At 40.0% G+C, this 26605-nt stretch overlaps 1 protein-coding gene across 15 annotated transcripts in view; it reads right to left on the bottom strand.

Annotated features, from left to right (window-relative positions):
* MBNL2 (muscleblind like splicing regulator 2) overlaps nucleotides 1-26605 on the bottom strand; it is a 154459-nt gene that overhangs the window by 22997 nt on the left and 104857 nt on the right. For 2 of the 15 annotated variants that reach the window (XM_067016571.1, XM_067016572.1), the window contains exons 4-8: nucleotides 23223-23423; nucleotides 19834-20097; nucleotides 13010-13063; nucleotides 12222-12375; nucleotides 5059-5094 (exon numbers count right to left, since the gene is read on the bottom strand). In XM_067016571.1, the coding sequence (XP_066872672.1) occupies nucleotides 5059-5094; nucleotides 12222-12375; nucleotides 13010-13063; nucleotides 19834-20097; nucleotides 23223-23423 (709 nt within the window). Of the gene's footprint in view, nucleotides 1-3674; nucleotides 3770-5058; nucleotides 5095-11309; nucleotides 11516-12221; nucleotides 12376-13009; nucleotides 13064-19833; nucleotides 20098-23222; nucleotides 23424-26605 lie in introns of those variants that run through there. The other 13 variants (XM_067016574.1, XM_067016575.1, XM_067016578.1 and 10 more) reach the window with 9 other exon arrangements.

The raw sequence follows: 26605 nt of genomic DNA, 5'->3' as shown, positions 1-26605 counted from the left end.
CTTCATTTTTCCCTAAAGCAACAGAGCTTGCTGCTATTGAGTTTCACTTGAAAGACAGTTTTACCTGTGGAAGAAGTGACTTCCGTTCATTTATAACTATAGAGAGAGGCAGTGTAGCATGGTGGTTAAGGGCAAGGCCTCTGGGATCCAACTGCCTGGGTTTAAATTCCAGCAAGACCATTTATTAGATGTTTAACTTTGGCTAAGATAGTTAACCTTGGTTTCAGTTTTACCGTCTATAAAATGGGGATGACAGTAATATTTATAACACTGTAGTAAGGATTGAGTGTATCCTATACATATGTATTCTTTCTCATATGATATATATGATATGATATATAAAAATATATAATGTATTATATAAAAGAGAAACCATTTAGAATAGTATCTTGTATCTGTAAGTAATTTGTTAATAATAATAATATTATTATTAGGTATAACTTGTATATTAAGGCCCAAAGACCTTAACTGAAACAGGAGATAGCTGTTGGTAAATTTGTTTATTGTATTTTTGTTTATATATCTACTCCCAGAGCTAAATAGCCAAAAAATAATTTTCTATTTCCCAGAAGTAGTTGGATCTTGTCGTCATTTAATTTCAAACTGCAAGTCTAAGTTCAGTTAAAACTTTCATTGCTGGCACCTTGATTAAGCCCTGAGGGTAGAACTTATAGATTTATTGCTGGTTCAACTTGACTCACCGTGGGCTAACATGTGAAGGAAACCTGGGCCGGAGGAGCTGTCATGGGATGTTTTGGTCTATGTTCTTTCTTCTCTGAATGACTTGTATCTTATTACAAATACTTATGAGATTTGAACTATTTGAACTGACAGTCTAAATTGATCCAATGAACTAAAAAACTGTCAAAACCCTACAGCATTTTGTGTTAAAGACAGATGGCTCAATGAAGGGAAAGAAGGGAGGATGTGTATCATGCACTGAACTCTGCAATCCTTAGCACCACTTCCTACTCTGTTTGTGTTTACCTTTATAATCTCATGCGTTGGGCTTAGCACAGCAGCTAAGGAACCATAGGTTTGTTGAATCTTAGAGCTGGAAGGGACCTCGGAGGCCATCTAGTTCTAATCTTCCTTTTACAAGTGAGGAAACAGATTCATTTTGTTTAAATGACATGTAATTCACATGGACATGATTCAGTGTGAGTTTAAAGGGCGAAATCTTAATAAGATGAAAACTTGTCATTTCACAGCCATCAGAAATCTCTCTGAATTCTGAACTCTTGGGCACTAAAAGAATTTCCAAGTTCTTTTGTAGCTGCTTTGCTCTTTGAAACTTGTTGAAAATACATTAAGAATATCATATCTGAAAATTTATTTTACTACTATTGCTTTTTCTGTTGTGTTCATGTGCAAAGCAGACCTTTTTTTTTTTTTTTTTTTTTTTTGCGGTACGCGGGCCTCTCACTGCTGTGGCCTCTCCCGTTGCGGAGCGCAGGCTCCGGACGCGCAGGCCTAGCGGCCGTGGCTCGCGGGCCCAGCCGCTCCGCGGCATGTGGGATCTTCCCGGACCGGGGCACGAACCCGTGTCCCCTGCATCGGCAGGCGGATTCCCAACCACTGCGCCACCAGGGAAGCCCCAGACCTTCATTAAGAGTCATCACTGAAGTGCAGTCCAGCAACAATTACATCTGATAAACTGCAAGATGCAGAATCTAGAATTCTTGAAGCTACTGTCAGGTACACCTGTAATTATACTTCTTTGGATTTAATCGGACTTAACTTGTTAGTTCCTTTACCAATCACACTCTGCTGAAAAGTGATATATTTTAGCTTCTGAACAGTTATGCTTCCCCTACACACATACATAAACCTACGCATACGTATGCAATCTCAGTTTTTTCTACCAAATGGTGCCAAAGAATCATTAGGCTGCAAAAATATTTATGATACATGACCAAGAATGTATCATAATAAAGGGACTTATCCTAAAACTCCAAAATAGTTCTTTATCTTTCCATTCCCATGAAACAGCTCTCTGTATTAGAAGTGCTTAACTTGCCGTAAAGTATAACGTTACATTCCATTGTAACGAACTATTACACTTGAAACTTGTTTTCTGATGAATGGACTTTATATAAAACTTCTGCCCCAAATTGCAAAAACATGGTTCAGGAAGACAGGACTTAGACATAAAAGAAACCTTTCCAGTTTCCCGACTAAGAATGACCATGTGTAAAGAGGTGCTTTGAACATAATGATGGAAGGACGCACACTGTCTCTCCCTTCTGCCATCCCATCATTAAAAAAAAAAAAACTTCGCAGCTAAGAAAGTGATTTGCTGTTCTTTGTTCTATCTGTTTGGAAGCTGAGTTGGCTTTCCTTAGAGGGAAGCGGGCGGGGCGTGTTGAGGTGGCGAGTGAAGAGCTAAAGCATTGTCAGTCGTTGGTATTGCCTCTGAGGGCCCGCTTGGCCTCTCCTCCCTCCCTCCTCGTTCTTTTCTGCTTTATCACAATTCAGAGGGCACAGGAGGAGCTCACGGGATTTTACTTTAATTCCTTCATACAAGTGCACTCACGCCTATCTTTTCAGCAATGAAACCTATAGCTCTGGAATCACTTATTCACTAGAACTGGGAAAGAAGTGTGACTCAGCCCTTCCCGCCTGCAGAATGCAGTTTGGAAATCTGCTTCTTATGCCCAGACATGATTTTTTCCAATTTATCCCGTTAGCTGGGACCTTACCTCCACCTCCTCCTATATGTCTTGTCATCTTTTATCAGTACGGTTGATTTTATTAAAACAAAAATAAAAACAAAACAAAACGAAAAAATACCCACTACACTCACAGCAAAACCAGAATGGCTCTTCTGTGAAGGGAGAGCATGCACAATCAAGTGTTTTGCCGGGCATGTGAGAGTTTTATGCTTTTACTCCTCTCCTGGGACCAGAAGCACATGTTTGCAAGTTGCTTGGCTGGGTTTAGGGTTATAGTCAGGCTGTGACGACAGGAAACAGCCAACTGGCCCTCCCTGAGAAAGAGTCCATTCAAGGTCTCAATGGCACATGCGTTAAACCAAAAGAATTACATGCCCCTAATCAGTTATATCCAGCCTTTGTGAACTCGGTGGCCCGGTACTCTTCTTCCAGGACTGTTTGTCTCTCACTTGGGAACCAAGTGAGTTTGGGAGCACACAGGACCCAGGTGAAATGTTAACAAGAATCATTCAGACCTCAAATTTGACACTAAGGGAAAAGGGGAGACTTTTCTAAGAGGAGAGTTTTCTTTTCCTCCACAACAGATAATAGGGTCTCTGAATGAACTGAATCCAAATACAGCCAGCTCTGAAGCACTCCCAGGTGAGCTTTTCTGATTTTTCTGCGACAATTCACAAAGCCCTGGATGCGTAATGCTGCCCTGAAAGGAATGTAAGCCTGTCAGGTTAATCACACAATATTAGGTACGGAAACGAACAGCGCAACACGAAACACAGCTACATCATTATTTGCAGTAAATGTTAACTCTAAATAAGTGCAACCTGTCCACAAATGCTGGCCATAAACTAATCAAAAAAATAAAATAAAATAAAATCTGATGGATAAACATGAAAAAAAAAAATTCTCCCTGAGAATTTTTTTTTTTTTTTTTTTTTTTTAACTATCAGCACTCATTTAGAGTTTGGGATTTGTGAAAGAAAAGCTTTAAAAGGAGCAAACCTGATTGGCTGTGGCTGCTGCTGCGAAGGGGGCACTTGTTGCAGGAGCTGTTGCCGCAGAGACAGTGGCTGACGTAGCGCTGTGCATCATGGGTACTTTCAGGAGGGGGACCATGGGAGCAATGAACAGGAGGGTGTAGCGTTACGGTAACAGAAGTGGCATTTTGGCATATGGTGAATATCAGAGCAGCAAGCCATCATGGGTTAAACCAGCAGATGGCATGCAATCACAATGCAAAGCAAGGAAGCATATGGGAGAGAAATAAAAAAAAGGGAAAATAGCTTATTACAAGTACAATTAAAGGAAGTTTTAAAACATCATCAGTGATTCCCAGAAAGGCCAAAGCAGATTACTTTGGTTGATGTATTTATAAACCCTTTTACCTCCAGCACTAGATTGTTCCCAAGTCAGGGTCTACAAGTGCCTGTAATAAACGGTGCTCCCCAAAATGCGAAATTGTAATGTCCAAATGAAGTAAGACTATGCAATATTCACTTTTAATCATCATTCTAAAACATCAAAGCCTCGATAATGTAGGCCTAATTTGGGTTAGAATTTTCTTGGAATTAATGGCAGTTAAATTGAATTATTTGGGTCGATTTGGGCCTGTCTGTTTGAACTGGAATTACTGGGGATTGTGGTTTATTTGGGTCAATAAACAGTAGAGCAAAAATCATGGCCTTGATGTAAATTCTAACACAGTCACTGTGAAACAGCCAGACAAATTTGCCAATGTTTATTTTTCTTTACTCTGAGTAGAGCTAATCCATATGTCCTTAAGACAGACTTTTGTACCAAGGCATTGGAATGTGTGGGGATAGCTTATGTATGTACTATTAAAAATTAACATCTAAGGGAGTGGTAGGGTACAAATACTCATCACAAATAAATCAACACAAAATTAAAAAGGATAATAAAGCAAGGCAGTTGAGACATTTGTTTTCAAAATACATCCGTTTATAATTTTTTTAAATAAATACTTCTGGGAAACTCTGATAACTCTAACACACAGCAAAGAGGAGATAAAGGCACACCACATGAAACTTTAAAACATTGATGAAATTAGCCTGCCTCTCTGATAAAGTAAGCTTTTTTTTCTTATGCTAAACCATATAAACTATAAAGAGAAACAAAATACAGATCATTAAAAAGCAGACTCGTACTTGTGGTTTTATGTCTTGCAGTGGTTGTTCTAGTCACATTAAGATGGTCATTGTCTTCAGTATACAAGTACATTTTGAAACCTATACATTAACTCTAAAGCCAAATAAGCCTTCAGATCTACTAGTTCCTACAGCATTTCTACGATCTTTGAGATAAATCTCAATCAAGTGAAGGTATTGTACATAATACAAAAGACAAATAAAAAAAGGTTGGAACCTACCAATACTGGTAGCGGGTGTCATGCACAAAACTGACCCTGCATGTCATGCAATGGTAGGTGGAAAAAAGTGAATAAAGGGAAAGAAACAGGTTAGCGGTTTAGAGTTAACATTCAAAGTGAGATTGAAGCACAACCAGAAATAAGTAGGGTTAGTTAACACAGTCTTTTAGAGTCATTCACATGTTCAGTGTGGACACAAATATATCTGACTTATTTTAAGCCAATATTATTCATTACTTTTCACACTTTTGATTCATCTCCATCGACATGATTCTAGTAAGAATGTGATAATGCAGCAGTCACCTTCCTCTAAGACCTCACAGTACCTTACAGACATTCTCAAGTTCATCCTCCAACATAGGAAGTGGGTATTTTACAGATGAAAAATCTGAGGCATAGTAACTACTCCAAGGTCATGCATCGTGGGAGTCAAGGCTAAGGCAAGAAATAGAATTCTGTTCCTAAATCCAGGTCAGGTTTTTTGTTCACTAAATCACACTGACCTTATTGAATTAAAAGTTTGCTTGTTGATTGTAAAATGTTTTGTGCCAATAACAATATGAAAATAAAAACAGTAATTAAGATTCCGTATCCTCTACATCAAAGGGTTGCAGGTCAGGTGAATTTTAGATGACTGCTTGAAAACCCTCAACGTAGGAAGACTGAGGTTCCTGTGACGGGATGACTGGATGTGTGTGTGTGACCTATTTTCTATTATGAGATTCATTATGACAAAGGAGCGGTGGCTAGCAATAAAATCTAAACACTGCAGAGGCAAAACAGCACAGAACTGGGACTGGGATAGGGGTTTTTGGTGTCTAGGTGGGTAAGTGGGAGGGTGGGGAGGAGAGAGGGAGAGAGGGGGGATTTCAGCTCTTCCTTGGGAATAGCTGCCTTACCTGTGGGTGGTCTTATTAATGTACTTGAATCAGAAAACTGACCATGAATATAACATATGTTGTGGAATACTGAAAAAAGAATTGTACTGAAAGGAATTATCTACTTCTGGTTCAGCTCCTTAGGGTGAAAATCAAGGTAATGTACGGATTTAGATAACTGAAGATTGGGTGTCATATGGGTGCCAGAGAAGTAGTCTTTAAAGAAGGTAGGTGTACCCACGTAGGGTTTTAGAACTGCCTTCTGAGATACTGGGTGAAGAATCTGAGATGTGTAGGTCTTTATTCTTTCTGCTGAACTGTTCACACCTGAGGGAGACTTTTTGCCTGATCTGCATTTTGATCAGGCCAACATTAACTAGTCAGGAAAAGAGGCTATTTAACTGGGCCACTCCTGGATTCTTCAGCAAACATGTGCTAATATATCCAACTGAAAACACACACACAAACACCTCATGACACCCTATCTTTCTCCAGCCCTATGTTTCTAAACTTCTTCACAATCAAACTTCTGAAAAGTTACCTACATATAAATTTGCACTTCCTTGACCCCGTTTATTCTTCAATCCTCTCCAATTTGGCTTTCATTTTCACATCTCCACTCAAACTGCATGTCATCAAAGAACTCTGTATTTCTGCAATCAGTAAGAACCCTTCCATCCTGAGTCATGGTAACATTTAGCACTTGTCTACTCTCTCCATAATAAACCACTCTTTTCCCTTGGATTTTCTGATAACACAGACACAGACACATATGCAAACACAGACACAGAAACACACACACGACACAATCTCTCTCTCTCTCTCTCTCTCTCTCTATCTCTACATACTAGAGTTTTTCAGGGCTCAGTCTGGTTCCTTTTCATCTACTCTATACTTTTCTTCTGGTATATCATTCACTCCATGGTATCATTCAACTTAGGATTTAAATACTATCTACAAGCTCAAGGCTTCCAAATTTATGTATCCTGCCCAGATAGCTCCTCTGAGCTCCAGGTTTTTCCATCTAACTGCTTATCTGGCCTTCCTACTTGGATTTCTCACAAGCATCTCAAATTGAACATGTCCAAGCATTGACCTTTTCCACAGCATCTGTTTCTCCACCTCAGGAAATGCTAGATGGACATCACCATTGATGTCATAGCTCTAGCCCAAACTGAAAGTTCTCCCTGACACCACTTTCCCTTGTGAAATTCTGGTCCAACTCACCAATAAGACAAAGCAGTTCTGCTTCTAAAATGCATCTTGTGTTTGTCTGTTGGTCCATCTTCACTGCCACTTCTCATGGCCTGATCACCAGTTTATGATCTGGGATCGGCTATGCAGTAACATCCTAGCTGGTCTTCCTGCCTCCATTCTCATTGCCCCCTTTAGTCCATTCTCCATTCTGCTGGCAGAGTAAACCTTCCCCAATACAGGTCTGTTCACTTCTCTCCTGGAAATGATTCATTGCCTTCTCATTGCTTTTAGGACAAAGGTTCCCATGGTCTAGTCTCTGACTATCTCCCCAGCTCATCCTATACCCCTCCCCTGGCCCCCATACACCAAGCTCCAGACAAATTAGCCTTTCATTTCTTTGAAATGAACTCATCACACTTTTGTCTTACTTTTGGGCTTCTCACAAGCTCTCTCCCCTGCCTAAAATCATCATTACCCCACTCTTCATTTTCCAGGTCTCGAGGTATATGTTGCTTCTTTAAAAAACTGTTCAATTGTTATTTTACCTACCTTCTCATGCCACTTAAATCAGTTTCCTATTTTAAACCTTACTGAACTCTCTACTTTTTCATTCATTATACTCATAAAAATTGTTAATTATATATTTCCATGGCTATTTATTGAAATCCACCTCTCCTCTTCCACTGTAAACTCTGGAGGGCAGGGTTCATGTCTGTCTATGTCTATGGGGCACATGGTAAACAGTCAATTGAGTGAATGTTCTCAGCCACCAGTGAGAGTGTGTTGGGAGCAATTTGTTCCTAAAATTTATTAAAGTACCCGGTTTGTGAATGATTTCAAAGTCAACCATGGCTGGATTCAAAATTATCCCTATAAAAATTCCATGTTATTCTCTCGCATTCCAGTGTGGATAGGCTTTCTTGGAGCACTTCCCTTTCTTGGACACACCCGAGTGTCTGGGTTGCACTGGGTTGCAAGTCATCAACAGCAGCTCCTGCAGCCACACTGGGCTAGGACTGGAATCGTCCTTTGGCTTCAGTTCAGGATGTGCCTGAAATGCTCAACCAAGGCAATTTGATGAGCATCTCTCTCCCTGTGGCCTAGAAGTGATAGGCATGTCGGAAACACGTAATTTTTACAATGTGTGGCTGTCTTACTCAATGGCAGATTCTGGTCCTGATCTTCTTTCTAAGCCCCATCTCTGCCTTTTCACCCCGCTCTCTCCCACCCCCCACCCCCCCAAACACAGCCCCTTCAGTACTTTACACTGAGCTACAACGGGCAACTTGTTATTCCTCAAGTACACTCTTCCCAATCCATGCTGTTCCCCCTGCCTGGGATGCTCTTCCCGCACTGGTTAAAATGTTCCTTTCAGAGTCCTAAGCAAATTTCTACTCCTTTGGAAAGTCTTTCTTTCTCCATATCCTTCGTCGCCACCACCTCCTGCACATCCGATGGCCAAATACATCGTCTCTTGCTTCCTCATTTTTAAATCGCTTTGCCCACTCCCTAAGGTAGCCCTTCACACTTTGCATTACGTTTGGTTTTTGCCTTGTTCTGAACTCCGTTCTATGCCCCTACTGGCTTTGGAACCCAGAACAGACTATGTGTTCAACAGTGGCTTGCTGAATTCAATAGGATCAATACATTTTGCTATGGTTATACAGATAGGGTTTCCACTAAACACTGACAAATCTTTCACCAAGGTGTGTGATACACTTATGTAATAGTATGGTTTCTGATCATTAGACAGTATTTGTGCTAGCACTTCCCTGTTCTACTTTCTCTGTATTTCCAGTGTAATGAAATAAATCAAGGAGAGGGTCAGTAGGTCGTCTTTGCTCTGACCGGCAGAAGCATTTTCACTAAGGCACTAATTCTATTAACAAAGACTTCTCAAATGTTTTCTGCTTCAGTTGCACAAACATTTCAACTCTAGAATCTGCGAGTAGAATTATCTGGACAATTCCATGAATCATATATTCCACTTTACAGCAAAGGCACAGCCTCAGTTTTCCCATCTGCAAAATGCAAACAATTACGCCTGCCACTTGGCGGAACTATCTTGAAGGATAATGAGATAAGAACACTTAGAGGAACTCAGAATAAACCTGTCAGAGAAATGCCAAGAATTATTATGCTGCTATTTCTGTGTGTGTGGTTTTTGTCACTTTCCTAACATAGCAAAGAAAAAGTATAACCACTAGGTTAAAATAATGCCTATCAAAAAAGGAAAAATCCCACCCACTGCAGATGTGCTAGGGCATCAACCAGGGTGATAATTATATTAGCATGGGTTTGGAGAAGAATCCTATATTTTGCGTAATATTTTAAATTAATATCTCCACAGCCTGGAGGCATAATTCCTGAAATTCAAAGTCACATTGTATCAATGGGAGAATTTTAGCAGCATATCAAAAACTTCACTGTGAATGACCTTTCAATAAAGGGTAACTTCCAGGAGAACATAAAATGTTTTTTTTGTTTCACATTTATGATAATTGTTAATGTAAAGTATTTATAGAAAAATCAAAATCTCTCAGTTTAAAAGTAATGAGCCCCTCATTTACTAAGTTAAAAAAATTATTTTTGAACATCATCACTTAATTTTCAGAGTTTAAAACGACAATGATTAACAAAGAATGATTATTATCATTGTCATTTTAAATTAGGTTGAAAATGTGGCTTATGAGAAAGACTGCCTGAGATAAAAACTAAAATAAACACTGAGTTTTCTGTTACAGATTTAACTGGGGGAAGGACTATGCTAATTTCCTTTTAATAAAATTATCCTTTCATCATTTAAGAGAAACGTGAAAACTTCATAGAAGTTGAAACACCATTGCAAAGCATGAGATCCACGTTTGTTCATTATGATATTTATGTCATGTTACAGATGGAAATACTTCTACTCCACAGAATTAAGCGGGCTAGGACCCACTTTTCTTCTCCCAAAGCCCACTATTGAGAGTTGCTGGACACACTTGAACAGTTCTTAAAGAGTCCAGCAGGGGGCGGAAGTGCACAACCACAGCACCCAGAACAGCCTTTGGGTCCTCAACACAAGCATTTCGTCAACTATAATCAGGCCATTGCAAATGGGACGTTATTCGTTCTTGCTTTGGAAGTCTTTAAACGGTTTCCAGGTGAAATATTTTTACATGAGAATTATTCCAGTGGTTTAACAAGTCAGTCATTATTGAAGTGTTAAATATGAGTTAGAGGCCTTTCCGCCTTTTGCATGGCTTAGCTCCAGGGTTTCAGAGGCATTCCCAGGAAATGGTAGTGGCACTGCTACCCAGTCTTCAGAAACAGACTTGTCCTTTTCTGTTCTTCCCCTCAGTATATTCTTCCACAATTTTTTTCTCTTAAAATATCTAGTGACAAGGTCTATCAAATAAGACACTTGTAGAAATCACACAGGACCTTCAGATAAGTTTACCTTCTAGTAATTATTTTCTAAACATGCTATATCAAGTGGAATACAAGTACAATCACTGCTGTGCTATAACTGTACTGAAATGTCACTCATTAAGGCTGTAATAGGACAAGATTGAAGCCCCAATAATTACTGATTTGGAGACTCATTCTACAGATCTATGAGTCTATTTATTTTAAGAGAAGAGCAGAACTAAAATAAGAAAACTATGTACTAAGAACCACTTTACTAATGTAATTTATATTTTTTACTACAATATAAATATTGTTAGGTTAATAATTCATTTCAAAGTGTAGATTTTATATAGAGAATAGGATAGAAATATTTATTCAGCTCCCTCCTATGGTAATTCCTGATATGCTACAGGATTTAAGAAAATGGATAATAAACGTGAAAAGTCCACCCATGTGGATTGGGATCAATATGCTTTTTTTTTTTGGATAAAATTGTTATTCACCTATATTGACCTTCAAGTCACTGTCATGGGCTGAAAATGTTGACTTCAAACTAAGAACTCAATGGACAGCCTTCTCACTAAAGCCTAAGTCACTCCCTGGTTCTTTTTATTTTTATTTTTGACACTACAGCAAATTGTATTTTACAAATGTTATCCCTTCATTTAGCTCAGACTAAAAGGTCAAAACCCTAGTCATTTATGGTCACTCTTGGTGTTTGTTTATGGTGTATGTAGGTCTGTGGTCAGGGAGGTGGGTAAAAAAAACAGAGGAGGGTCGGCGTGCATTGTACTTTTGTTTCTTCACGTTTATCTGATGTTTTATGCCAAGCTCTAAAGGAGGACTCTGGCCTCCGCCTATGGAGGCTGGCTGGTGTCATGTCATGTACATCGAACTGGTCACAGGGAAACTGGGTCCTAGGTCGTTTTCTCTTTAGTAGTGCCACCTTGGGAAGTCACTGCACATTTAGGGGGCCTCAGCTTTCTCATCTGTAAAACAATTGGACGAGGAGATCACTAAGAATCCTTTAAACTTCAAGGTTCTGTGATTAACAGAATTCATTTCTTAGTAGGATGACAGAGTTAAAGCACCTTAGCACCTAATATTATCAGGCATTGGCTTAGAAACTGAGGATAAGAGTTCTCTGTATTTGTGAACTTGGTGGAAGTTGAGAAGGACGGCAAAAGAGATAGAATGGATGTAAAAATATGAGTAGAGGATGGCTTTAATTTGAATAGCCTCTTTTTTCTGTTCGTTTGTTTTGTTTTGTTTAGTGCTCTGAATAGGAATAGGAAAAAAAAAAGGTTAGTATTTACTGGAATTGCTATTTTTAGGTCATTCAGGGTTAATAACAAATCTCAATTGTCACACAGAAGAGGTCTTACTTACATAAACAATTTTTACACCGCTTGTGTAAATACAAGAAACCAAAAGCCCTGACTGCTGTTTGCTTCTCATGCGTTCAGACTGTCACTTAACTCTATAAAATATTTGGCTTTAGAACCCTAACAGTCTTCAGCTATTGTCCCAAGCAAGGTAAGTTATCTAGATAGCTAGGACAATGGTGCGTTTCAGGCTGTATTTATCGTACCTTGAAAAGCAAACTAGATGCCACCAAACAGCTTAAAGGAATGAGAAGAAAGCACATGACCGGAGGCACACGGACACAGGACTTGGAACTGTCAGGGCACGTACCTGTCGGAATGAATGCCGTGTGTTGCTGCAGCTGTGCACTGGTGAGAGCCTGCTGGTAGTGCAAGACGCTGGGGTTAAAGACAGTGCTGGCACCGTTGCTTTTTTCAAGTGCTTGTCTCTTTGGTAAAGGATGAAGAGCACCAGGAGGAAAGGCCTATAAGTGAAGAATTGGATAAGATATGTATAACTCAAAGTGAACACACCTGCGGCGTCCACAGAGATCATCAATTGCAACGTACTTTTTAAAAATGACAGCTAAGGAGATGCGTCTGCCATGCACCTTAATTTAAACAGCGGCAAAGTCGAATGAGTGAGAGTTTGTTACCGAGAGCAAAGCATGATTTCTGTAATCCCAAACGGTAGCATCTTAACTAAGGAAAAGAAAAGCTATCAAGCAACAACAACGAAAAATGACTTCAGCTTTTAAAGTGAGTTAAACTAGTCTAAGGGGGGGAAGGAAGCATTTGTGTTATTATTAATACCTATTCTTTTCCTTAACGAAATGGCAATTTCTTGAATTTAAAGGTTAATTAGAATTATAATGAGCATTTTTTCCAAGCCAAGTAATTTAAATTTGCTTCACTCTTTTGGAAAAGGTATTAAAATTTGTTAGGATTAATTTATTCCACATATTACATATGAAAATGAGACGGCTAAACACCTTATTGAATTTTTTTCCATTAATTAATAATAATGATTGTTTGCAACCAATATTTTACAAGTAATACAAATCTCAGATGGTTCTCTGAAAAGCTACATGCAAAGCGAAAGGTGAAAGGTCAAAGTACCAGGTCTACAGATGCTTCGAGAGGTCGCTTCATTGCTTTGGCAGTCGACTGAGTCTTTTAATAACAGGCAGCGAGCACATGATGGCAGTGGGCCAATGGGATTCAAGCGAATTAACATACAGGTAAACAGCAAGCAGAGGTGCATCATGGGAACGGCATTGCATTGTGGATAGGTGAGAAGGAAAAAAATATTCTGAATGCAATATACAACGTACAAAACACTAGGCATGCACAACAACAAAAATGTTCTCTAAAGAAATGAATATTACACCTTAAATTAGTATTGAAGCAAAAATGCATCTACTATACCTTAGTTAAAAGCATATAAGAGAGTAAAATATAGATGTTTGAAATTCAGGAAAGTTAATTAAAAACAGCAGCTCGCATACACACCATAAGCATTTTTTACATTGCTTCAGAAAAAAATGCAAAACTTTTAAGGGCCACGGGATTGAAGAACTTCTGATAAGTTAGTTTTCAAATATAAAATAATGAATGCACTACGTATAACATCCAAGTTATAAGATCCAAGTTGAAAAAAAAGATAATATCTTTAACTTTTATAAAAATAATTTTTAATGAAGATCTAGCCTAACAAAATGAAGCGGCAAACTGAGACAAACAATTCAGGCAAAAAAATATTCAAACACAAGATTATTTAGGCAAAACTGTTTGGGTTTGGATCTTAATTTTTTGTCTGAATTATGTGGATAATTGTCTCAATTTTTCTCTTCACTTTGCTAGTGTGGATCTGGTACCGTGGAATAAGGTTCCAAGCTTAACAAGTTTTGAATCTGCATAGTAGGTTTCTCAAATTTCCTGCTTTTATTCCATCATATGGTTTCTAATGACTAACTTATCATCCGTTCTGTTTTCCACCACATTTGAAATTTTAATTCAATTTATCGCAAACAACTTACCAGATTACACTAAGAAAATACCCTTTAAAGGGTATTTAGTGTCCTCAGGTATCAAAAATAATTTATATTTAATAATTCTAGTCGTACTTTTAAGTATAATCAGTGACCAACCCAGTTGATGAGATGTGGGAAACTCTTGGCTAGAACAAGTACAACAGCTAAAAATAGCAAACAGCTAAAAGATAGCAAAGAACTGCTTGGGCTATTAGAAGTAAAATAATATCTTTAACTTATAACCATACTTGTGGGCAGATAGTTTCATTTAAACAGCTGAAATAATAATAAATAGTGACTGATTTAGACCATGATGAAAAAATTTTCCTGTTCCTTGGCAACTGTTGTAAAAAAAATCTAAAAATTTTATGATGGAATTCTATGAAAATAAAGAAATTCAAAGGAATAGCTCCAATGCAAACAAAAGAAATGAAATACCCATTTTCTATGTTTAGCACAATAGGTAAATCCCTAAGGTTTGCACAATAAATACAAAATGTTTTATTCTAAAGTTCTGAGTTACAGCTATGGCATTTGTAAGAAAATGGGGTAGTATTTAACCCTCAAAATGGGAAACAATGAATGATACCTTCCTTGGCCAATAAAGAGCTGTTCATCATCATTTGAAGACTCAGGATGAAAAGTATGGAGGTGATAGGAGGTAAAGGAAAGAGCTAAGGGTGGAGCAGGGTGGAGACTAGCAATAAAGCGGAAAGGACTATAGGTAGAGGAGAGGCTTAGAATGGCCAGTGGAGAAGCTGCTTTGGAAGGCGGTCTGGATAGAGGCCATCACATAATATGAAATCATGTTCTTCAGGCAGAACTGTGAACATTTTCAAAACCCAACAAGCTTCACAATGAGAAAGCTTCTTTGAATAGTCTTTCCTCAAGTGTCAGTTTGCCATGATGTAACTTTCATGGCACCATTTTTGTTTAAAATCTTTCATTCCTGTACAGTTTTACACTGCTAGATAATGCAATTTTTAAAAACTAAAAAAAATTTTTGGCTTATATTAGTCTGTACTAACCACATAAAGCTGCATAGCCCGTTCTCATAGGGTTCACTAACAACATTAACTGGATGGTTAAACTCAAAATCATTTTGGCCTCAACTTTCCGGTTTCAATTCCTGCCTTCACTTTTCCAGTCTTCGAGAGTTAACGAACAAATCTGCTATTGGGTTGATCTTTCATGATATGCTAACTAGAAGAGTGATTATGTCTCCACAGGCTGGTATTGATGAACAAATTTGATTTAACAGAGCATCATTTAATGAAGTCTCCAAGTAGAAAAAAAGAAATATTAAATATTTCTCCTTAGGATCGACACCTGAAAGGCTAATGTTCTCTTTTTTTCCAACCTTAGTTTGATGAAATGCAATTTCGACAGAAATTATAATAAACTAGGAATTTACAGAAGCCGAGAGCCCCAAACTGAGCTGGACAGTGACAGCATTTCCCTTCCTGCCACTCCTTATTCGGGGTTTTCTTTACTAAATGCAAATATCTTGTCTTTTCAAGGAAACACTAAGGTCTTGGAGGGTCAAGTGTACATATTACTATCTTGCACACCTCACACTTTGGGGCACATGTATAGAATGTTTTAAAAAAAACTGTATGGATGAATAATCATGTTCTAATGTGGCTTTGTAGTACACAGATGTTCCGTTTTAGAGAGTATTATGTGGCTGCAGGCATATGTTTACCTATGTTGAAAGATCTTCAGGCTTAAAATAGACCTGAGAGATCCCCAAGCCCGGTGCATCTTGGGAGCCGCCTTAGGCACCTATGTAGAGAACGAGGTTCTCTCTAATTGAGCCCCTACTGTGTTCCAGGCACTGGGCACCCATTCTTGCTGGCTTCACCAACATTTCTGATCCTTTGCCCCCTCTGGGCTTTCTCCAGCCTTATGTACATACAGCCGGGCTTTTCATTTTCTGGATCGAGGAGCAAGCCAACTTCAAGCCAAGGCAAGCCAACCAAGGGCCCGGCATTGGAGGCGAAGCCCACACCTGAGGAGTCAGGAAATGCTGACGACAGTAGTCAGAGCTGCCACTCGAATGTGGAAGGAAAGGATGTGGACAAGTAGGATGGGATTCAAAGCTCCTGTACCTGTTTTCCTGAACAGCTGAAACTTACCTAGCTGATGGCAGCTGGTCCTGTTTACTTTTACAAAATAAGTATCTCCTGGTGTAGCCCCGTTTTGGGGTGTGTGTGAAGAAAGACTGCTGACTTGAAGATCAGCTACCCTTTGTGTTAAAATTACCGACGAGAAGCTCTGTCTGGCTTATTTTTACATTTGAAAAATTCTGATGAGAATGCTGCTCATGTTTTAAGAGGCAGTGCAAAAGAATAAGGCTCTAAAGGAAAGAGATGTCGCTCCTTCTGGAATCAAGCTTTAAATTCCTTTTCAGGGTCCAATTAATCTAAAGAAGGGGAAATCCCGGACAATAATAAAAATTGGACTACAGAAATTCTTGGTGTTCAGATATGGAACCCAGGTGAATGGAATACTAACATCTTCTGACTGCAATCATCACTCCCATTTGTTCTTTTAAATCAGGAAATAGTTTTTCTTCAGTGTACTGAGTAATCTTGCTGTGAGAATAGGAACACTTTGACTTCCTCCAACTGCAGCTAGACTGGTTTCAAATGAGCCTCTCACTTCAACTAAAAAGGCATGACAGATTCAGTAATTTTCATGTCATTGTCAGAAAGAAGCTGACGCTTTTGTTCTGAAACTACATTCCTTTGGGTTGTCTTTGACGGTGCTGCAAGATCACCTGAAGTATCAGAACTCCAAATCTGGGCGCAGGGTAACAATCTAGGGAACTGTGGTAACTACATATACTGACATCCACTGCAACAACATCTGTGCATCTTGATGAAAATGATGTGAAAATGCACAGAAAGGCACATAGAGGAGTCGAATCTTGACTTAAAGATACCGGGCTGTTTGTGTAAATGGCCATTTCTTCTCTTATCTCCATCAACCCAGGTCATCTACCCTTGACATATTCTAGGTGCACTGTTCCTTCAGTGATTGAAGAACATATTGACTGCAGATGTTAGAACTGGTACTTCTAGGTAACAGCCGGATAAATCGAGGCTCGGATAAATTCAGGGCTCAGCTGTAAAGGTCACTATTAGTACCAGTGGGTATTTTTTTTTTTTTTTTTTTTTTTTTTTTGGATTTAACAGGTATTTGAGGTATAGGGACTAAGTTTTTCATAGTCCCAGAACCTTGTCTCATATCCCAGTGGCCAGAGATGGACATGGTGATCCAGGCTGAGCCAATCATGGCATGCTGTTACTCTCACCACAGGACAACCACCAAAATGACCCTGGTGGCTCTTTTTTTTTTTTTTTTTCCCCTAATTAGAGATGGTATATAGATACTATTTTTGTCTCTTGTCAGGAAAAGTAAGAATGTGTCCCTACAGGTGTCCAAAGCCATGGTCAGTGTTGTCTGGAGAAGCTGATCTTAGAGAATGGAGCTGATATACCAAGAGAAGCAGAAAACAAGAAAAGAGAGAGACCTACCGGTTTTCAAGTTTCTGGATCCATCTACCCCTGAGCCTTATTTTACCTCTACTCTCTTGGAGGGCACTAAATGATCTAGTAAAGTTTTTGTCTCTTGCAACCAGAGTTCTGATTAGCCTTGGGGGTATCCTTGATACCTAGTTATGATTTATAACGTTCGCTTAAGGTAACAATGTGTTCTTTGTGCCCAACGATCAACACACCAGTTAGAGTAAATTTGGGCTGGCCTGAAAGAATGATTACAATGGAAAACATTTTACTTCTCCGTAGGATGAGATCTTCACTAAGTGAATGGTAAGATGGATTCCACACTGCAGAAGTGTATAGAAGACCTCATTTGCTCTCTAAAAGAATTCCTTTCTCATCAGCATTAAGTGACCAATTTACTCTCATCTCCCCTATAGGTCCCTCACCCCCTGCTCCTAATTATAATCGGTTTTGAAAACCACTCTTTTATGAGAACAAAAAGGGGAGAATTTACCTATATTGTCCTGACTCTCTTATGTGGATGCATACATTCCCACATGTATAGAAACTCACACACAGAAAAATCACTGTTACGTGCAGTGATGAAACAACACTAAAGGGACAAGGACTCTGAGAAGAAACAGTGAGAGAGATGAAGGACTCCGTGCTCAAGATACTTGGAAATAAGCTGAGAGTGGAAAGGTCTGAATAAGCACACAGGCCACACTAAGCGGTGATGACATAGGGCAGGCTCTGTGCCTTCCTCTCTGCATCCCTGTTGCTTATCACTGGGCCAGGCCTTATAAACATTTGTGGAGGGAATTCCCTGGCAGTCCGGCGTCTGGGACTCTGTGCTTTCATGCCGAGGGCCCAGGTTCAATCCCTGGTCCGGGAACTAAGGTCCTGCAAGCTGCGTGGTGTGGCCAAAAATAAAATAAAACGAATCATTCTCTAAAAAATAAAATAAAATAAAATGAATCATTCTCTAAAAAAAAAAAAAAAAATTGTGGAAAGAATGTTGAGTAATATGAACTTGGTGTATAACAGTTACCCTTGCATTCTTGATCAGGCGTTAGTGTATGAAGTGGTGGCCGCTAGTTAGAACAATGTGTTTTAAACTATACCTTTCATCTCTGAAGCCATATCTGTCTTTCTCGAGGGATGACTGGCCACTGAGTCTTTCCTGCCCGCCTCCACCCCGGACCCCATTGTGCATTTCCGTTGTGTCATGGAGGAGCATCATCGCCCTCACTAAACTCCAGGCTCCCCGAGGGCAAGGAAAGCTACCTAATTTATTTTTTCCAGCCAGCAAGGGCCTGATGCACGGCAGGTCTCATTATATAATATGTTTTGAATGAATGGACGCCCAGTGCCTATATCATGTATTAAAATAGACTTCTGTCAAGCCAGAGATCTCACATGAAAACAAATTAATTCTACAGGCCAGTGCGGTGGTTCTCAAATTTTGCTGCACACTGGGATCAACTGGGAGCTTCTAAATAAAGAAAGAAAGAAAGAAGAAAGAAAGAAAGCTCCTGCCCAGGCCACATCCAAACTCATTAAATAAGAAACTTGGGGGAAGGGACTGATGTTAGAACCTTTCAAGATCCCTCAGGTAATCCCAGAATACAGCTATATTTAAGTGTTCTAGGTAGGGGCTTCTCAAATGTTACTGTGTATACAAAACACCTGGGGATATTTTAAAATTCGAATTCAGAGCCCAAAGGTCTGGGGTGGGGCCTGAGACAGGGCAGTGACTCAGGGACCTGAGGCTGGGTTCCAGGACTTTTTTTTTCCAAGCACCAGCCCTACAGCTCCATCTTCAGCTGTTTCATGACTTGATGTTCTGCATAAAATTTCATTTAGGGAGAGAGAGTTCGCAGCATGGCCTTTGTGATAAGTGACAGAAGAGGGACAAAAGATGAGGGTATGGAAGAGCCGGGCAGCGGGGGGGGGGGGGGGGGGGGGGCGCCAGCCGCGGGCTCTTGGCTCCGGACTGCTGTCTCGGGAGCGCTGCGGGTGATGCGCAGCCGCCGCCGCACGCCTCCCGCCCTGTTTCCCTCTCTCTCTGTCTCTGTCTCTGTCTCGGGCTCTGGGCCGCCTCCCTGGTCCTTCCTGCTGGGCGTGGGGAAAGGGCGCTCGCGCCCGCCCCGCGTTCCCTGCGCCCGCCTGAGGGATTTACTTATTGTGCTGCAGAAGGGAAGGAGGGAGGGACAGAACAGAACAAAACAAAACAAAACAAAACGGGGGCAACCGAGACAGGACGAAGGCAGCGGAGCAGCGGGGAACAGCAGCCGTCCCCCGCTCCCAGCGGTCTGGGGAGCGTGCGCGTCCCCGCGCGGAAGGCGCGGCTCCGGCCTCGCGGGCCGGGGAAGGTGCGCGCCGCGCGCACCCCACTTACCATGACTGTGGCCGCGGCCGCGGCTGCCTGGGCGGCCACCGCGGCCTGGTTGGCTTGGTGCTGCGCAGCTTTGATTTTGGCCTGCAAGTGTGCAGGAGGGTGAAAATATTTGCATTTCTCCCTCATGCAACGCCCCTTTATGTAATCCATACAAACGGTTACGGTGTTGTCGTTTGTGTCGATCATGGTGCTGTCGGCGGGGTGTGCAAAGCGGCAGTCAGTCTCTCCCCGGGCACAGTTACCTCGCTGGAACTCCCTGCAGACCTAGGACACGGGGAGAAGAGCACACGATGCAGAAGGAGGCCCCGGGGCCGCCGGGAACCACCTCTGCGAGCGCAGCCACAATGTAAGAAAAAAAAGAAAAGGAATAAATAAATGCCTTTCCTTTCTTTTAATGGTGGCTTCTGTGCCATGTACAATAAACATTCGATTATCCAGGACTCAAGTAACTGGAATCCCCGGCAAAATAATTTGAGTTTTACTTCGCCCTCTTTTCTGGGGTGAGAATCTATATTAGGAGAGTCAAAATCCGCAGTTAAATCAACAAGGCCCCCATTGTTCTTGGGATTTATTTATTTATTTAGAGAAGGAAAGGAGGGAGGGAGGGAAGGAAGGAAGCAAGGAAAGAAAGAATAGTTTATTATATATATAGTAATTTGGAGATTTTATATGATTTATATAAGTGTGTGTGTATATATATATACACACGTATATAAAATGTGGACGTCTATATACAGCCACATCTTCTTCTACCACGACAATCTGGGATTTTACAGGTGTTTTATTTTACATGGAGGGATTATTTCACCAAAGATCAAGCCACAAGGTCATCGCTGCACAACTGCTAAAAGAATAAACTTGTTTCTCCTCTCTGAGGATGGGAAGGGGGCTGCGGTGAATGCGAGTACTTCCGTTTTCCCATAGGCCTCTCCTGCTCCACAAAGATAACGTACGCTTATACTCATAAATTAGAAGAACTACGACATCTAAGACACCAAAACTTTCATTTAAGTCACAATATTATTATTTCTGACAGCACAGAAAGAAGGTAAAAATACGAAATAAAACGGAGAGAAATATGGGAAGAGATAAAGGGAGAGAAGTAAAAGGAGGGAAGTAGGATAGAGTTTGAAGTGTTGATGTATTGTTTATTTTTTTTATTCCTTAATCCTTAATTATCCTGAACTCTCAAGTAACTGCAGTGCTCCACCCTCTGAGAATTCTCGTGGATCAGGAGTTTACTGTCTAAAGAAAATTTTCTTTGGAATTTAAAGAGTATTCTTAACCTTGCCCTAAATACCGATAACGTCAAATAACACAAATAACATATATACATAATACTTATATTTATAAATATCATTATCAGGGAAGAATTACTAGGAAAATCGTAAGTCATTTTCTTCTCAGGCTCCACATCCAAAGTTGATGTGCTCAAGTGGAGGTTCACATCTTTGTCATTCGTCACATTACAGGAAGGGTCACTGACATGACGTTCAAGCCTTGTGAGAGTCAGAAGAACTCGGGAAATACAGTTTCACTGACCAGTGACCACGCGAGTTTAAAGGGTAAACAGATAAATCACAAAATTATTAACTGTTTCCTTCTACTTTGGATATTATCCAACATTCCATCTTTAGCTCATAAAATGTACAAAATAAAAATTACTAAACTACTCCCACAGATTCTGAGCATGCCTCCCTCCGTAAGTGGAATGACTCCAGGCTAAGACTGCGCTGGGGCGTAGAGTAGCCACCAGGCATTTACCAAGGGGCTCTGTGTGCAGCTGACTTCATTCCTGGTTTGAAATGAATTGCGAGCCGCTTTTCTGAAGTCCTCGTGAATCAGTTTTACATGTGTCTTTGTCTACCCAATCCTTTGGGAAGGACAACTTGTTCCCAACTCAGCTGATTTAATTTGTTTTCTAAACCGCACGGTCACGTACTGAACACGAAACCTTCATGGGTCCACCAGGTGGAGCCCCAAACACTTTTCCAGTCCCATGAAAGGTCTGTTCAATATGCACAGGGTTAGTCTTGATCAAAACAGTAGCGATGGGAGTTTATTGTCTTTTCATTTGGGGATCTAGATACTCCAGAGGGAAGCTGGTATTAGGCAACATTTTATCATTTTCAACATTTATTGGGTAAATATTTAAACAAATGCACATTGAAAGAACATTCGCAAATGATCCAAGATAATGCACAGTGTACATCCTAACCATACGTATATATCACCTAACAACGAACTGGTGGTTGAATGAAAGGAACTCTTTGAAAAATCTATCAGACTCTGTATACACCCATATAAAATGCTCTATGAAATGTCATAGGATACAGTAGTTAAGATAAATGGATGAAAGCCCTAACTGATTAAAGAGAAATTTTACCTAGTAAAGTACAGGTGAGTTGGTTTGACTCATGACTTAAGAATTATGTTTTATAAATATATGAATTTTTTAACTTTTTATTTTATATTGGAGTATAGTTGATTTACAATGTTGTGATAGTTTCAGGTGTACAGCAAAGTGATTCAGTTATACATACACATGTATCTATTCTTTTTCAAATTCTTTCCCCATTTAGGTTGTTATAGAATATTGAGCAGAGTTCCCTGTGCTCTACAGTAGGTCCTTGTTGCGTATCCATTTTAAATATAGCGGTGCGTACCTGTCAATCCCAAACTCCCTAACTGTCCCTTCCCCCCACCCTTCCCCCCCGGGGAACCAAAAGTTTGTTCTCTAAGTCTGTGTTTTCTTGACTTTTGTAGGTCACTTGATTTAAGTTAAAGAAAATATCTCAAATCAATAATTAGATTTTCCCAGGCTCCAGTTCCCCCCTGTTGACCTATACATAACTGGGGCTGATATCCTGGAACATGCTAGAGCAGCCATACTAGTTCTTCAAATACTGAAATACGGTCATACCACTTGGTCAGTAGTCATAGTCCTACGTCCTCCCACCCCTGTCCCTGAGTGTCCACCTTGTCCTGGCTGCTGGCCTCCTCACCTGCCCGTTACCAGACCTTTTTCCAGGATCCAGCAAAAGTTCATGCCTGGCACAGCTGGAGCCCTTGGGAACCATCTTCGTGGCCTGCATAGTGACTGATTCAACGTTCCATTGGTCGTTACACATTTTGCCCCTGAACACACATTCCACACCACAGATTTTTGTTTGTATTAAACTTATTCTTTTCCCACAGACTACTTTCCTTTATACTTGACCTTAAATTCAAACAACAGAATTGTGAATGCATGGCTGCATGGCTGTTAGGTGAATGTGTGTGCATGGCTGTTTTGCAAGGCTGAATTAATATCTTACAAGCATTCACTTACATAGAGGTATATAGTTCTACCGCAAATGCATCTCAAACCACAAATACGATTGAAGTACCTCCAGTTTGTCAGTCCTGAGAAGTTTCTGACTTGCAGTTGAGCCCGGGACAGTGACAGGTGGACTTCCGGGAACAATAACAGGCGTGGTGGGTAGAATTTCCGTTGGGACTAACCCAACTCCAGGGGTTACCGGTGCTAAGTAAGGAGCAAAGCTAATCGCCGTATTTGTCCCTATTGCGGGACCTACAGGAAAAGTGGGCTGTTAAAGGAAGATAACACAAGACAAAGATTCCTTTAGAATAAAACTTTTAAAAACCACCAGCAAGTGTCATTTGAGCAGAATTCATTCATTACATACAAGACTCTTTGTGTTAGTGGCATAGATCAATGCTGAACTGTGAAAATTCATTAAGCTTCTCTGTTTTTTGCATAATAAAAATGAAGTCCTCTCTTCCCCAAACCACACAAACACGTGGGAGAACATCATAGAAACCTAACTACAGGGACCAGGTTAAACTTTTATTCCCATGAAAGTGTTCTCAAGAGAAGAAACGAATAATTTCACTCTAATTGCTCATTATTCCAAACTATTGAATGTTACAAGAAGGCAGTAAGACGCAGGGAATGCTGACTCATAATCTTTGATTTCGCCTACGTGTCTCTCAAAAGGAGAGGAAGAAGGAAAAACGCTTGACTATAGACTGATTTTCAGACTGACCAAGTTTGTACACTCTCAAAAAGTGGGGATTATTTGGTATTTTATTTTGCTCAGATTTACCAGTTTGTTTCCATATTCTATCACTAGCATATATAACCCCCCAATTCATAGGCAGATTACATCTAGACCTGCTATTTCTTGCTCTAGCTCAACTATGTCTAGATCCAGTCTTCCTTTCCTGAAAGGTGGGACGGGAGGGCTTGAACTTTTCCATCGGCCATTAAAAGTTGCTTTGGTTTCCTAGGTCACAAAATCAGCGCAGCAGTGATGAAGGCATAGAGTTCCTTACTAAACTTCTCTATCACTATACTCTTTGTCCAGGGATAAGAAGAAATATATTGTTGACGGGATGATTGTTTTCAAGAGCTTCACCTGAAAATAGGCCTTTCAGAAAGGAAATAATGCACATTTAAGAGAACAACAAACGTGGCTTCACTTTTAAAGACCCGATGTTTAAAATGTACATTTAAGAGAACAACAAACTTTGGCTTCACTTTCAAAGAGCTGACGTTAAAAATTTAAGATGCTAAAGATTTTTCTTAGAATAAACTTTGCACTGAATTGGACCTGAAGAGTTTTTGTTGGTTTTGTTTGTTTTGAGTTGTTGGATGACTTTCACCCTATTTATTTTTAGGATATTTTAGGTATTTGCAATCACGTGTTACTGCAATTTTCTCATATTGAACTATGTGATTGGCCATGTCATGCTGCTTCTCTATTTGTACATTGTGGGTAACATTCTTGTTCTTTATTTATGGCTCTGAGTTGTCGAACATATGGAAAAAATAATAATCTGTGTGTATTAAGTTTTTTGTTGACAGCAATACTGGAAAAATATCTTTTACAAACGATGCTGTTAGAAAGCAGTGAATTACTGATAGTTTGTGTGGGGAGTTCTTGGAGAGGCTGAAAGGCTTCACTGAAGTGGCTGGTCGGGGGAGGGATGGAAGAGGTGATTCAAAGGGTCTTAGAGGGCTGCTGCTGTACTCTTACGAGGGGCTCTTAGATCTTTATGGCTCTGACATAAAATTCACTTTGGGGGAAAGTTGCTTCATGAGGTCTTAACATGGGAAATTGATGGCAGTTAGGATTTTTTTTCCTCCTTGACTTTCTACAGAGTTTTATACATGAATGTTTTCCATTTTCAACCCATTTGAGTCATAATTATAGAACGTTGTGGTTTTCAGTAACTGTAGCTTTTATAATTTACTACCGTTGAAAAGAAGCCAAGTGATTTAAATGGTATAAGGGCTCTATAATGTTAGGATTTAAGAAAATCAATTCTGAAAGGTCATAAATCACAACAGATCAGTGATTCAAAGAACCAGCTATATCAGAAATGCCTGAGGGGAATTTCATAAATAGAGATAACACAAATTCTGACTCAATATGTCTGGGCAGGGTCCTTGAGATTTGCATTAAAAAAAAACTTACTACATGATCTGATGTGCAGCACAGTTTGGGGACAACTGTCACAGATGAGGCGTGAAAATAAATATTAGGAAAAACCAGTACTAGCCGAGTAATTTAATCTAGAGACTAATGATCGAAGTAAACATTTAGAAACTAGGGCCCTCCCTACATCTCCATTTTTGACTTTCTGTTGAAGCAGATTCCCAACCTCCCTCCCTTTTAGATAATTTGAAGCCCGGGTCAGTGCAGGGACCCACATTCAGGTTGTACCTTGGCTGTCAGTGGGCTGTCAGAGCCTCAAAACCCATTTCCCAAAACCTTTTTGGACATCAACAAATCTCTCGCCATTAGCCAAATTTTGTTCCTTGTTCATCTAATTTAATGGTCGAAAAGGAATGTCGCAGTTCGTTTTATTGATGTTAGCTGTAATATAGGTCACAGAGAGTATTATTTAAAAGTAAAAACGCGGGCTTCCCTGGTGGCGCAGTGGTTGAGAATCCGCCTGCCGATGCAGGAGACACGGGTTCGTGCCCTGGTCCGGGAAGATCCCACGTGCCGCGGAGCAACTAAGCCCGTGAGCCATGGCCGCTAGGCCTGCGCGTCCGGAGCCTGTGCTCCGCAACGGGAGAGGCCACAACAGTGAGAGGCCCGCATACCGCAGAAAAAAAAAAAAAAAAAAAAAAGTAAAAACGCAAATATTAGACAAAGGGAGACAGGAATTCAAAATCCTGAGCTCGGCCAGTTATTAATCTTTACCCTGGGCAGGAAATCAACCTCTCTGAACTTTAGTTTTCTCATCTGCAGAAGGGAAGTAAAACTACTTAGCTTAAAGACTTGGGCCGAGCAAGGCGTTAGTTCTCTCATAATACTTCGCATGGTTGGAACACACGAAATAGCAGCTATATCATTAGTAGTGTAAAAATCAGTATTAATAAAGGTTTTTTTTCCCCCAAATTGTCCATTGCTTCTATAACAGGGATGTAGTCAGGATAGCAATATAATAATAGAGGCATAAAATCTTACTAAATGATAGCAAATATCTTCTCTATTTTGAAATATAGGTTGGGAAAGTATGTATTTTCTTTCATGTGAAAGTTAAAAGTTCATAGGCTTTATGAAGATAGATTCAATCAGATATTTTCTCTTTGTTTTATCTAGAGTGTTTTTTGTTGAAGTTGAATCGTAAAAAAAAAAATACAGTTATGGTAATTTTCAGAGATGGGCACTAGATGATGATGATTCTTCTTCTCACTGACAGTAATACCTTACATCTGTGAAAGGGTCGGCTGCTTTCAAAGCGTTCCCACACA

Source organism: Kogia breviceps, chromosome 16, assembly GCF_026419965.1.
Source record: "Kogia breviceps isolate mKogBre1 chromosome 16, mKogBre1 haplotype 1, whole genome shotgun sequence".
NCBI classification, from domain to species: domain Eukaryota; kingdom Metazoa; phylum Chordata; class Mammalia; order Artiodactyla; family Physeteridae; genus Kogia; species Kogia breviceps.
This window is presented reverse-complemented; position numbering and strand designations above follow the sequence as displayed.